At 40.2% G+C, this 15,448-nt stretch overlaps 1 protein-coding gene across 1 annotated transcript in view; it reads left to right on the top strand.

Moving 5' to 3' along the window:
* SCGN (secretagogin, EF-hand calcium binding protein) overlaps positions 1-15,448 on the top strand; it is a 73,762-nt gene that overhangs the window by 35,507 nt on the left and 22,807 nt on the right. Inside the window, exons 5-6 of the mRNA XM_089682227.1 lie at positions 4,183-4,239; positions 10,952-11,029. Of these exons, the coding sequence (XP_089538353.1) occupies positions 4,183-4,239; positions 10,952-11,029 (135 nt within the window). The remainder of the gene's footprint in view (positions 1-4,182; positions 4,240-10,951; positions 11,030-15,448) is intronic.

The following is a 15,448-nucleotide window of genomic DNA, read 5'->3' as shown; positions in this document are numbered from 1 at the left end:
AGTGACAGTATTTTCTCTGCTTGAGTCCAGGGCAGGGCAGCAGGCTTCTGTATGTCACACCATTCTGGCTCAAGTCCCACCATTACCACCACCTGACACAGCCAGAAAGACTTCAGGAGGTTCCAGTCCTCAGCAGCGGCACCGCTCTCCTGCTCTGCACAGCCCTGCCCTCCGCCCTCTTCTGGGACCAAAAAAATGCACATTACATTTCAAATGTTTTCTGACTCCATGAGGCCACAGTGAGACAGCGCACAGTGGGCCCCCTGCCCTCGGGGCCTGTGTGCACCACACACTCTGCACACATGGATAATACGACACTAAGTAAGGGGAGGGAAATGTACATATTCGCCAGCATACCATGGATCTCAATATAGTCAAAAAAGGTTTTTAATCCAAAAAGATCACATCACAAAGAAAAGTGCAATGTTTCTGAACCGCGCAGGACCTCTTTGTCAAGCATGTGATATCACATGCCTGATGAAGGGGTCCTGCGTGGCTCTGAAACTTGCACTTTTCTTTGTGATGTGATCTTTTTGGATTAAAAACCTTTTTGGACCATATCGAGATCCATGGTGTACTGGCAAATATGTTCGTTTGCCTATGATGTTTCCAGTCCCAGCTGGTAGTTGATACAGCTCCCTCTATTGATGAGCCATACTTCCAGGTAAGTAGTTATAATATACTAAGTAAGGGGAGGGGACATGTTTCCTAAATTATGTTGCCAGGAGGCGTATTGAATTTTTACTTTACTGGTTGGCCTGAATTTTGAATGAAATGTCTCCCATTACAATGATTGATGACATAATACACCTCATTATGTTTTCCCTCCCCACAAGGGCTCTTTGATATTCACTTACTAACATTGTGGTTTTGCACTTTTTGTAACAAGATAAATTAGTAGGTTTCAGTTATAATTATCCCATTTTTGTACTGATGTGCTTTTAAGGTGGGTTATTATATTATTGTAGCGCTCTCCTGAAATAGCAGCTAATGATAACTGATTCCATTCTCCATGATTAGTGCTCACACGGCCAGGCACACAGCTAATTCTCTATTCCATTGACTTGAACAGAACAGTCTAGGGGTGTCTTTTTATGCTTTAATTGCAGAATAAATTTGCATGGGGTGAAGGGAGCGATACCCCAGAATTTCTGAACTGACTTCTGTGAGGACTCTTCTATTCACACAGATGTCAACAAAATGTTCCACATAACTCTCTACTGGCTGAAAGATGCCTATGACTTCCTTTAGAAAACTGCATACGGTCACTAAGACACATCACTTTGCCAGAGGATCATCTGCTGCCTCTTCCTGATATCTACCGGGCAGTCTTCAGTGAGGTCGACACAGACTCACATTACCACATGACAGTTGGATAATCTCCCCCCCCCCCCACTTCTACAAGGTACTCTTCAGTGAGCTCTCCAGACCCAAAAGAAAACTCCCAGACCAGACTTTCAAATAGGCCCCCCAGCTTAAACTTCAGCTGGGACCTTGATAACTCCTGAACAGCACCTCCAGCAGCCTACCCTCAAGGGCAGAGCCTCTAGACAGAGGTCTCCCCTTAGCAGGACTGAAGCTGGGATCCACACACTCTGCCCCAGGTCTCAGGCTATTTATGGGCCATCCAGCCACCTACTGAACACCTCCCCAAGTATTGGCCAGATCCCCATAAATATTGAAGCTGTCTCTCTATCCTTCTTCCCACTATGATTCTAGAATCCTCTAGAATGCAGGGGGAAGCAGTCATATCAGTAGCATTTGAGGCACTGAGCAGCCGCAATCAATCCCTGCTACAATGACTACACTAAATTTACTCAGCAAACTACATTAGCTATGAGGGTACTATGCCATGATTTGCTGTCAGTAAATAAGATGACGTTTTTTGGGGTTTATTTAGCTGACAGGATGGTTCTGGTATATGTCTGACAATTTTTAAAGACCTTTAGTGGCAATGTATTTGCTGCAGTTATAGGATAGAGAATTTGTGAGAAGATTTGCATGCATTTGTGTACTCTTGTGAATACATTTATCATGGTTTTGTAAATATTTTTTCTCTGTATTAAGGTGAGGACTAAGGCTCCGTTTACACCAATGCGTTTTTAGTGCTTTTTGCAGAAACACACTACAGACCATTTAACATGGTTTCCTATGGAACATGTTCACATCTATGCTTTTTTGAGCTGCTGTATTTTTGGAAAGGGTCAGGTACTCTTTTAAAAGCAAAAAGGAGCATTTTTGTTATAATAGAGTTCACTGGAGAGGCTGCTGAAATGCATGGTAGTGCATTTTTGCCGTGTTTTTGCCGCGTTTTGAGTTTTGTATTTTTAATCTGCCCAGCTACAAAAAAAATTCCACTTTAGCAAAAAAAAATAGCTGAGCAAAATGCAAAACTTGTAGAAAAACGCAAAACAAACTGCGAAAAGCACGGCAAAATGAACAAAAAGCAAACTGCACAGGTGTAAATGGAGCCTAAAACATGAAAATGTAAACAATATATATATATATAGATATATATATATAGTTATATTTTTGAATTAGGTAAATATGAAATATTATTTTATTTGCTCTTAACTGGTAGATTCTAAACTACTCCGTAGTAACTGTGTTAATTATCTGAATATATCATAATATTTATTTAAATGTGCCCAGTGCTCATTTTGCTACTAACAATCCTCTATTAGATTAATGATATATTGTGTTGTGCCTGTTAATTCACTTTATTTTGCCTAATTGAAACAAGAAGTGGGGGGAGATAAAACCTTACACTGTTTTGAGTAATGTTTATTTGACATCCTTAATGTGTTACTAAACCCAGGACCCTGCGTTCACTATGTCCAACAGTACACAGAACATGGAGGTGCAATTATTTTAGTAAATATAAACTGCTAAATACCTTTTATCATCAGCAGTTAGAGCAGTCTTGTGACTTCTATCAGTGTCCAGCAGAGCACTGGCTAAAGCTTGTAGGAGGAGTTCTCTTTCTGCTCTAGGAGAATGCAAAACCCCTGACCTCTGTCTGGACAGTGCTGATTGGCCATGTGCTGATCACATGCAGTCTCCCAAGAAAAGAAAAAACCTCTCTAGCAATACACAATAAACTGAGCATGTGCAGAATGGCTACGGGTTCAGTCTGTCTTATCAGGAGATAAGACATGAACATTTGAACAAGAGGAGGGGCAGAGAAGACAGGATCAGATGGCCTTTTTACACAATGCAAAGGATTAACCCCTTAGGTTCCATAGTGAGTATAACAAGCATGCTTTACTGCATATACAGATTGATTTTACTGTTGTGGGTTTAGTAACACTTTACAGTTAATAGCAAATAACTATACATATATATATACTTTGTGTATATGCAATTTATATACATTAAAATATTACAAACACACAGCTGTTTCCTTTGAGCCTCAACTATTGAGTATTGTGCAAATAAGGAATAGCAAGCATTTCAGTCAAGAAGTAAGGCTCCATTCACACCTAAGCGATTTGTAGCTTGAATCTTAAATCCCCAGAATGCTCAACAACCAAAATGCTATGCTTTTGAATTGTACCTATTCCCATATGAATGCTCAGGGGCTTGTAGCTCAATGCCTTTTGAAGCCGAATGGGGATTCTTTGGCCCCATAGACTTCAATGAGAGTGCCTGAAAAATGCTTGAAATGAGCCTAACTAACAATTTCCTCCTCCTGGTAACTACTTTTATATTGGCTTACACAAAAATGCTGAAGCCTCAATACTCCAAAAAAATGTTTAAAAGCACACAAAAAAAATGCTCCTAAATGACTTGTATAAAGCTCACTCAGGTGTAAATACAGCTTTAAGATGTGACAAATAACAGAAGGTACATGGAACATGGACAACAAAAGATAGAACATGATTATATATAGTAATTGAGACCCACTTTAGTGAGTAGACAGGTATATCATGCTGTCATTTTAATGTGTGTGGATTGGGGTTATGTATATATATTATGACGTATATTTATAAACATTTTCACACAACTTTCTCCCAGGATTCTCACATTATTCCAATTGAATCCAATTAGAAAAGTGTGAGCATCTAGGGAGGAAGCTATGTAAATCAGGTGTATATATCTCTATAAATAGACCCTCATGTGTTAGGGTACTTTATGTTGTTATCCAACTTTTAAATTACACATTTTAATTTTTATTTTCAGATTTGGCGGAAATATGATGAGGACAGCAGTGGATTTATCTCTGCAGTGGAACTTAGGGTAATGTTTCACATTTCTTTTTCATTTCCAATAATTCACAATCTGTCATTGCTGAAAGTGTTACTGAACTTTAAAATATTTCAGATTAAATGTTTAATAGTAGAATTTCTCTTTTGGTACACATTACATCTAATTTATCCTACTTATTCTCAGTTTTAAAGAAAGCCTTTATAGTTCCAATATATAGTGAGCTGGAGCTCTTCCCATGTCCTAGAGAAAGTGACCATACATACAGTAGGATATGATAAATGGTAAAAAGCCAAAACTGAAGTCATCTGACGTGCTGTAACATTTTATGCTGAATACTGAAGTGAACCTATACACCATATGAAATTTTATAATAGCCCTTCAGAAACAAAACAAAAAATCCTGTCTTTACAGGGCCATTTTCTGAATGCAGTGGGCCTGTGTGCAGGATCTTAAGTTGGGCCTCTTCCAGAGTTCAATGTACATAATGCTACCCCACATACTCACATACTGATATCAACTCTGCTCTTCCTTGTGTCTTTTTCTTGTTGCTCAAAAAAAAAATATTTGGAAGGTTCCCTCACCACAATTATATATACCTACCAAAGAAGATAAGGTGACTATGGCACCACAAAGCAAGTAACCCCTCAATTTAATACTACCCAATTATTATTTATTAAAGATCACAATAAATGACATCAAAATACAACAAACCCATTCCATGGTTCCCCTTCTCTTTTCCCTCTTCTCACCCTGAGTCAAAGCAGCAAGGAAGAAAGGAAGAAGGGTGGAGTTATAGCAACGGAGTGTGTGGCATTGACAGCAGAAACAGTGGAGTGGAACAGTTGTTTCACAATATTCCCTCCCTTTGCTTGCTAGCTAGGGTGCACAGAAAAATGATCTTGACTGAGGCTAGCTGAGACAGCTCTATTCTTGCAAATGGGTGATTAAATCCAAAAGTTTTTGTAAATCTAAAAACAAATCATGTTCCTGTCTCTTTAAAGTAGGATAAACTGCTTAGCAATCTTGCAATGTTATATAGTCCTTTCCATGTTGTAGAATACCTGGTTGATCCTGCCTTTTCCTGTCTGTAAACTGACCATGCTAATCATGGCTGCCGATCCATGATAGCGTGGTCAGTTTACATCTTTCATTATAAGTCTCTCTGCACAGAGTCTCTGTATCTCCCTTTCTACCCTTCCTCCCTCCCTGTCATTTCTGTGGTCTATGTAAATCTGCTCTTCTTTGCTCCCCTTCCCTCCTGTCTTGAAAGAATGATTATCTTACATACATAGGACTCTCTGTGCTCGGGAATGAGAGGAGAGAACTGCATGTGACTGCACAGAAGTGCTGGTTTAAAGAGGTGTTAGGCGATGTTATTGAAAAAAACACTGTAATTACAATGGTCTTAAAAGAGAGAGGCTAATAGGAGTTTATTACTGAGACATTACAACAGCTTTAACACCCCGGTCACATCAAAGCCGATTTTTAAATTGTGCGACTTAGGCTACGTTCACACTAGCCTTGTTTGCAAGCGGCAGACAGGCGTTTGGGAAGCGTTTTTACCGTTTCCCAAATGCCTGTGAAAATTCTGCACATTACAGCACATTGTGCTGTTCACACAGGAGCGTTAGCGTCGTGTTGCGTCGCGGCAAAACAGACTCCTCTGATCGAGTCAGGAGGAGTTGAAGCCCCCTATTCAAGTCTATGGTGCCGCTCCGCAAACATCCGGTCGGCGTTTGCGGTGCGGTTGCGACGCGGTTGCGGGGCGTTTGCGGAGCGTTAACACCATTCAAACTTCATTATAGGCATTTGTGGGGTGTTTTTAACGCTTGGCAAATGCCTAGCAACCCCCGTACTACTACTACTTTAGAAATCGGTGCACCAAGTCGGAACCGCACCAATATGACCGCTGCAATAGTGGACAACAGGGTGGGACTTGGCATACGATTTGCAAGTTGCATGAAATGCAGATCACATGCCAAGTCACACCCGATGTGACCGAGGTTATGTGAGCAGTGAGTGCGTAGTGGGACCCTAAGCCTTGGGGCCAAAGTGATATGCACACAGTAAGGATACGCCATAGGGTCTTCACCTTAATTAGCAACAAAGTGTTTTTTGGGTGCTTCTCTCTAATTTAGTTTCACTTTGTTACTTTGTAATGGTGGCTGAGATCATAATAATACTAAGGGGTCTTATCAACGTTTTCACCCAACAATCGCACAACTTTACCCAGGGTTCATTTATTTCCCCATAAGATTTAATAAGAAAATGGATGAGTCATGGGTAAAAGTTGTGTGAATCTTGGGTGAAAACATTGATAGACACCCTAGATGTTTTAAGATGATAATGATGCAAGTGCTGGAGAATTTAATGAAGGCAGTAAGGAATATTATAATGCTTCTGGAGGTTTTTATATAGCTGGTGCGGGGGGCATAATCACAATTTACTTCAATGGTATTACTCTGTCAGGTTCAATGTGGACTGTTCATGAAAACTAACTTTTAGTCTTGTGACAGATTCTCAACTTGATTGAAGTCTGTGTATCACTGGGTCCTTTCTAAACATTCAGGTTCTTGGTTAAACTGTTCCAATATAGCTTTGGCATTCTGTTTAACGTCTACATACTTACATACTGTTAGAAGTTAAATCTCATCTCAGTCTCCTCTCTATTGCAGGCTGGTTTGGTTTTTACTCAACAAGTGTTCTGTATTTCGTTAAACCCTTTGTGATGAGCAGTGTTGTCTTTCTGAAAGGTTCAGTTTTCATCTTCTCAAAACACATCTTTTTTCCACCTGTCTCACACACGTTGCTCAGGAAAACTCAAAAGACGATGTGATATAGAGTTTTTTCAGCATTGTCTTTTTGACTGTTCAGGTTTCAGCAGTCCAGCTAGTGTTTTCTCCTATTTCAGCTGTGGATCTGAGCAGCTCTTTAATAGTTCCCATTAGCCTCTTGTTTGTTTCCAAGACTAAAAACATTCTGTCCCAGGCCGAGTTTCGGATGACAGCCTTATCTCGTCAGAATCATGGTTGTACCGTATTCTTATCATGTTTTGATTAGGAACCAATGTTCAAAATTTGCATTTTTAATAATCCAATGCTATGTGGTGCTTTCATTTAGCTACTTATATAATTCCTAAAGGCAGTTGGTTTGTACCACAGCTTATCTGAGAAATCATTGGGATTTTTTACCACTTGCATTACAGACTTATTTATATGTAGATCAGTAGCATAAAATTCCAGTTAAATCCTTTTTTATTTCAGTTTCTAACATATATTCAGACCTTAAAATTCTAACAGTACTGTAGTACTGTGTATTGTCTTGTATAAAGCAAAGTGCAGTGTTTAATGATTACAGTGGACAACAACAACAGTTATTTGTTGGAAAGGAAACAGATCGCCCAGAGGAACCATTACCATCCACTTAGTGACTGGCTGTGTAAAGCCATTAGCAAAATGAAAATAAATTGTATTTGAGAATGTTGCAGATCAGAGGTGGAAATGGGCCAGCTTTGACTCAGTGGACTGTTTCTACAATAGATTTGTCGAGATGTAGTGTTCTATGAACATAATGGCGTGGAACTAAGCTGTGTCGTTTAGTCACTCATCTGCTAAGTGAATATGTAATAACCCTCATTGACTTTGCCCTGATAGATATTATGGTTGAAACATTCAGTTGTAGAGTTATGGATATTCAGTAAATGTCATGCCCCTAAGAGACAGATTGCAAGATTTTAGAATTTAATAGTAGTAAATGTATGATCCCACTTGTGCACAATGAAATCAGGCTTCTTGAAGCACCAGCACACAATAATGCAGCTCTTTCTACTCTACATTCTACTCCATTATTACTATAAAGCAATACTTTAATGCCAACCTACTAAATAATGGCATTGAAGAAGTGGGTGTAGGATATGATGTGATCTCTTGTGTGTATGTTCTGGTCAGGATAGGCTTTCTAATCCTTACTACTTTTCTTAAAAGAAGACAAAAAGGATTAGCCTGTTTAGTTATATTAAAAGAAACATCACCATAAAAATGAACATCGACTCTCATATTCTGTATAGAATTCAAGTTTTGAGACATTTTTTGAGAACAATATGTTTAGCTATGATTCAAAAGGATAATCCATTAATAACATGTTGACTTAACTAGATCACATTATATACATTTAAAATGTGGAATCTTGTCAGTATGCGATTTCAGTGATAACTATATAACATGGTTAATCCCCTGTATAGAGGATGCTTGTCCATTTATTTGAAGTGTAAGAACACAATGACTTTCTGAACCTGCGATCCTATGAGCCTGAGTCTGTGATGAAAACTGAAACTTAAAGTAATTCTAAAAGCTTGTTTTCTTTTTAGAAAAAATAACAAACATGTCTATACTTACCTGCTGTGTGCAGTGGTTTTGCACAGAGCAGCCTGAATCCTCCTCCTCTTGGGTCTTCCGCAGGCTCTCCTGGCCACTCCCTTTTGTTGGGTGCCCCCACACAAGCAGCTTGCTATGGGGGCACCCACTGCTCTGTGCGTTTATTCACAAACAGAGTCTCAGCTCGGCCCCACCCCTTTCTCTTCTCAATGGCTCACTGGCTGTGATTGACAGCAGTGGGAGCCAATGGCTCCTGCTTCTGTCTCAGCTAATGAGCAGAGGGAGTCCTAGGATATCCTAAACGTCATCGCACATCGCTGAATTGAGAGGGGGCTTAGGTGAGTATTAGGGGGGAGGCTGGGGGGGGGGGAGGGGATGCTGCACACAGAAGGTTTTTTACCTCCATGCATGAGGTCACAACAGGCAGACAAGAATCCAGAGACAGGTCAAAGGAAAACCAGGTCATACATGGGAAGGCAGAAGTAGCAATTCAGGTCACAGGTGAGTCAGGAACTAACGGAAAGACCATTCAGCCATCTGTTCATGTCAGACTCCAGATTATATAGGCTCTTTTATAGCTCTTTCACCTTGTAAAAAAGAATGCATCAGTTGTTAGAATTTTAGGTGTTATTAACTAATAACTGAAACTTTTGAACCTCAAGAAACTTTCGGGACAAACAAGTAACATTTTTCAGTTGTGATAATTTTTTAAAAGTCATTTTGTAGCACCTTTCCCAATCAAAGAGTGCTTTGAAAGAGCACTGATGTTTCATGCTGATGAGATTGGGCAATCTGCAAATCCCCAGTGATCAGCAGGGAATGTTAGCACTGAGTGGGGGATTGTATACAACAGCTAAAGAAGACCGGTTTCAGCCCCCTATATATTGATAAATAGGCCAATCAGAATCCTTACCTATACCCAATACGTACACACGTAATAGTCTTCCCAACTTCATTACCAATTTAATGTTCTTAATTTAGAACAAAGTATAATCAATAGGTGGTCTTTATTTTCTCTCCCATACCAGATATGCCTTTAAATAAATATTTGAATTATACTTTTGTTAAATGTTTGACATTAAAGTGGTAAACAAGGGGTAAGTGTTTTCTTCTTTTTACAGTCGTGCACTCAGAATGCACAGGTATTAGAACTAAAGAACCATCCAAACAGGACCATGGATAATGGATAACAACTTATCTTTCTTTGTGCATAAACTTCACCAAACAAAAAGGAGCACAATGCTGGCATTCCCTCTTGGGCACTAGGGCACCAAAGAACCTGGTGCTTTTTAGTATTGGTGCTTTAAGAAGTTTGTCCCATTTTTTTGGCAATGCTGGCAAAACACCTGTCATTGTTAAAATGTTTGCCTATGGTAAAGCCACAGTAATGTAAATGAATAAAATACTGACTGATGTAATTATTGTACAAAAGCATGTTACACAGCCAGGCATTTAATGAGCGCATTGTAGTATACTGTATAGCTATTATTAGTTAGTTTTATTTAGCTGAAATTGTTCTGTCATTTTAGAGATGTTTCACCACTCACCCAAGTAGCTTCCTCGGTTCCTCAGGAGTGTCTGGAACATAAACCAGTATTTAAGGCTACATGGGTAACTTGTGTTTTATCACGGTTCCATGATAGTTTATGTTTTGGGGGGTTTCAAGATGTGCAAAGAGAGATCACACAAACACTTGTAGTTAAAATTAAACTGTATATAACATTTAATTATATAGTAACAAATAAAGATAAGAAATGTAATGATAATGGAAAATGTAACAAGAATGCTCAGCTACAGGAAGAATATAGATGTTCTTTCAAGGATTCCCTGCCCAATTTCTTGGCTTGGCAGATGATCAGGACAGACATATGCTTATCGCAGTTCTGTAGGGACTAACTATTCCACGTTTTGGCTGTAGTATATACAGGATTAGTTTGTAGCATTTGACCAATTGTAAACCCTCTGGAAAGCAACATTACCTTTTTATTGAAGATAGTACACATTCGTGAAGGGGCTAGGGCTTGGTCATTTGATCAGTTTGTAATGACATTTCTATAGTATGAAGTCAGCTAAGGTAACCAGGCTTAGGATTCATTCTTAGATATTGGTGAGCTAATAGCAATAGGAATATATTAAATTTCCCAGTCACAGCTACGGGATAATTGAAAGAGGGTACAGTGTATTATGGGCAAAGTGTGTTTTTGATAACCTGATCAACACCCTACATCTCTTAAATGCTAAGATTTGTTGTTGTATTCCATATAGGAAAATATAAAACAGCACCATTTGTGAAATGGAAGTTAACATTTTGGAATTTATTGAAACTTAGAATACTAAAAAATAAATTCTAATACTTCTTTTTACCTTAGAATTTTCTACAGGATCTTTTTTCACAACACAAAAAATGTATAACTCCTGATAAACTGGATGAGTACACTGATACTATGGTAAGTTGCAGCTTTTTAGATATATAGTTTATGTCTTTATTGTTTATATTTGTGTATGTTCAAAGTGAAAAACCACTCACGTTCAAGGCTTGTAAAATTGTCATATGTGTCTGCCGTTCTAGGTTGTTGCAAATTTAAAGAGAATCAGTCTGTTAAAAAAAATGCTTTGGGTATAAAGTACATGCTCCTAGGTGCCTGCACTCACTCAATGCATCCTCTGATAGCCTAAAGTTATGTCTGCCTGCCTTGACAGGCGAAGTGTTGGTTGTGCCAGAGCTTGCCTGCTCACCCTTCCTTTGCCAGCTAGGCCCTTATTATAGTGACTGGCCAGTATCAGTTTTGGAGGTGAAAGGTAGCAGCAAGCTTTGATATTACCCTGAAGTTTCAGAGTTTAATCAATCAGAGCAGCCTGCCCTGTGGACGTAACCTCAGTCTTTTGGGGCTGCTGCAGATATACACTGCTCAAAAAAAGTAAAGGAACACTTTCTAATCAGAGTATAGCATCAACTCAATTAAACTCCTGGGATAATGATCTGGTCAGTTAGGTAGCAGAGGGGGTTACTAATCTATTTCAGCTGCTTTTGTGTTAATGAAATTAACAACAGGTGCACTAGATGGGTAACAATGAGACTGTCAGGGCAGGAGCTGAGGAACGGACAGGCAGGCCTAACAATGTAACGCACTGGCTGACGACAACCACCACCCACAGACCGAAGTCCCTCAGGGCGCGGAGTCTAAGTCCCAGGCTGCCCTTCACCAGGGCCCCTGATGGTGGGGATGGACTTGACGCAGCCAGGAACCAGGTCGCGGCCCCCGAGACACCTCAGCTGCGGTAATGGCCGCCGCCAATGGCGTGTAGCTGGTGGAAGAGACAAAAGAGTAGTCAGACAAGCTGGGGTCAACAACAACAGGACAAAACAGTACAGTACAGCAGACGAGAATCACAGGTCACGAGCCGGGTTCAGCAACAGAGAGTCAGATCAAAGGAGAATACAAAGAATAGTTAAGTCACAAGCCGAATCAGATACCAGGAGAGTCACGAGAGTCAGAACAGAGTAATAGCAACACCAAGACACAAGACACAAGTGCAAAGAGCATGTGCGGGCCACAGGCTTATATGTCATCAGCCACACCCCTCTGGGGGATGGACCACAGAAACCTGAAGGCATAAAAGGATTCCCATAATGCACAGCAGAATCCAAGATGGACGCCAGCACATGGAGTAACATAACCTCAGGGAAAAGGTAGGACCTTGACAGAGACGAGCCACAAAACAGAATAGGTTTTACAGGTGGAGGCCATTGACATTTTTCTCCCTACTCATCTTTTCTTACTGTTTTTCACTAGTTTTGCATTTGGCTAGGGTCAGTTTCACTACTGGTAGCATGAGGCGATATCTGGACCCTACAGAGGTTGCACAGACAGTCCAACTCCTCCAGGATGGCTCATCAATATGTGCCATTGCCAGAAGGTTTGCTGCGTCTCTCAGCACAGTCTTAAGAGCATGAAGGAGATTTCAGGAGACAGGTAGTTACTCTAGGAAAGCTGGACAGGGCAGTAGAAGGTCCTTAACCAAAACAGAAGGACCGGTATTTGCTCCTTTGCGCAAGGGGGAACAGAAGGAGAATTGCCAGAGCCCTACAAAATGACCCCAGCAGACCACTGGTGTGAATATCTCTCACTGAACAATTAGAAACAGACTTCATCATTGTGGCCTAAGGGCCCTACGTCCTCTAGTGGGCCCTGTGCTCACTGCCTGCCACCATAGAGCTCGATTGGCATTTGTCATTGAACACCAGAACTTGCAGGTCCACCGCTGGCACCCTGTGCTTTCCCAAATGAGAGCAGATTCACCCTGAGCACATGTGACAGACATTAAAAGGGTCTGGAGAAGCAATGGAGAATGTTATGCTGCCTGTAACATCGTTCAGTATGACCGTTTTGGTGGTGGGTTAGTAATGGTCTGGGGAGGCATATCCATGGAGGGATGCACAGACCTCTACAAGCTAGACAACAGCACCCTGAGTGCTATTAGGTATCAGGATGAAATTCTTGGACCCATTGTCAGACCCTACACTGGTATATAGGGTCCAGGGTTCCTCCTGGTGCACGACAATGACTGGCCTCATGTGGCGAGAGTATGCAGGCAGTTCCTGGAGGAGGAAGGAATTGATACAATTGAATGGCCCCCATGCTCGTTTGACCTATATCCAATAGAACACCTCTAGGATATCATGTTTTGGTCCATCCAATGCCACCAAGTTGCACCTCAGACTGTCCAGAAGCTCAGTGATGCCCTGGTCCAGATCTGGGAAGAAATACCCCAGAACACCATCAGTCATCTGTATAATTTTTTCACTTTGATTTTCAGGGTGTCCTTAAATTTAGTCCTCTGTAGGTTGATCATTTTCATTTCCATCAAACAATGGGGCATCCTTATGTTCCTAACACATTACCCAGTCCATATCAGTATAGATATCCAGCATGATATTTTTCCCCATTGAGAGCTGATGTGTTTTATAAAATGTTCCTTTAATTATTTTGAGCAGTGTATGTACCTACAGCAGTTTTTAAAACCTTTTCATTCTTCTAAGCACCAGTGTTATGTATAACATAGATCTTACACTGAAGCATGATTTCATTTTGTGAAGAGCTACCCAAGGTTACTAATGGATGCATTAGTATTACCCAAATGTATACTTTATTTGTGTTGTCTCAATGGAGCAACATTATCAACATAAATGCATACGGCATAAAGTGCACAGGAGTTGGAGACAGACTTACCCTTCCAAAAACATCAAAACATCTGAGATACTGTAGATTCTATGCAAAATACATAGAGTTATAATGGGCGATGGAGATGGCTGTGGTGTGTCAAGAGAAGATGGGCGAAGAGGAAAACCCTGTGATGCAAATTAAACCAAGGCAATCAAAGTGCTTAATATGGTTGGGGAGCATTCTGTCCTCACCGTCCAAAATAGACAGAGGGTAGTGAGAAAACAATAAGGCAAAAAGAGAGGAAGGGGTAGGGGTTCTGGTATAAAAGAAGATGGGTGCAGTTGGAGAATTTGATCCAGGTGCTCCATGTCAAACTAAAGGCTGAGTAGCGTTCACATGGATTCTTAAGTCTTCTATTCTCATGATGAGATTGAGTTAATTAATTTATACTCTAACATGTGGAATGGTTGTTGTTCTGCAATGTCTGTAGATCAGCAGTCTCCCTACAGAGAGGAGAACCTTTTCTGCTGCCTTCAGAAGTTCTGGGATTATGGAAAGTAGGGTTACATCAGGAGTCTCTGACCATTGCATGATTTGGTTGCATAGGTTAAAAGATGGAAAGGCTGAATGTGAAGGCCGCTCTGCCAGATGTGGAGAATAGTGCCATCTGCATCTCTGCATCTCCAACAGCATCCAAAAAAGGGAAATATTTTGTGCAGAGACACTACCAGATCAATATCTTAAATTTGTATTTCTCTCTAGTGCTTGGCTTACAATGCTAAATTTAAATTTCGGCAGGAAAAATTAATTCAGACAATCTTAGTCTGAAATAGAATGCCTCAGTTCCCTCTCCCATTAACTAGTATAAGAGGGTCATTTTAGGAACACATGCCTCATCTCCAAGTTGTAGAGTTGAGAAATAATATGTGGACATTCAATATGAATTAGGCATAGCTTCCCAACAGGTGTCAGTTCCCATGAAAGTGAACCAAGGTTGCTGAGATAAGTGTGGAAGTGTCTACGTTGGAAGTAGGGATGAGGATTGTCTTTGTGGCCAGGGTTTTCATTGAACTTTGTATATTCTCGATTCATGGACAAGGCAAATTGTTGGCTAGATTTGGTCTGTTCGCTCGTGCAAACCTCTGGCAGCTACTGCAGCGGGAAGTGACATTATTGACCTTTAATCCCTATCAAAAGAGCTGCTGCAAACTGGATAGCTTTTTTTCCTTTGTAAATATCCCTAGGGGGCATGACTTTTGTTTAATTCTGTGGGATCCTCGTGCCATTCTTTTAAAAAAAAAAAAACAAGCTGGCAGGGAAATGTCATTTAACGGCAATTTTTTTTTTTCTAATTGTCATATGCTGAACTCACGAGTCCTCCAAAATCCCATATCATTCAACAATACCAAAATACAGAGCTTCCAAAATAAAGAACAGGAGGTGTTACCAGTATGTACTTATCTAATATACCAACTCTGGCATATAAAAAGCTGGCTTAGACCCAACTCCATAATGTATCCTGAAAAATATTGTAGAATACTGTAATACTATTTCTGGGAACAGTCTGGAACCATCAAATTAACATACAGTAGTATACAAAGTGTGCTATAGTGAAAATAATTTAAAACAAACAGAAAAAAGAGGAACACAAACACATTAAATAAAACCATATTGGCCAACACTGTTAAAAACAAATTAAAC

This window comes from Staurois parvus, unplaced genomic scaffold (assembly GCF_062004578.1).
Source record: "Staurois parvus isolate SC_StPar_1 unplaced genomic scaffold, SC_StPar_1.0 ptg000287l, whole genome shotgun sequence".
Taxonomy (NCBI): Eukaryota; Metazoa; Chordata; class Amphibia; order Anura; family Ranidae; genus Staurois; species Staurois parvus.
Note: the sequence above shows the minus strand (reverse complement) of the source record. Positions and strands in the feature narration are given on the sequence as shown.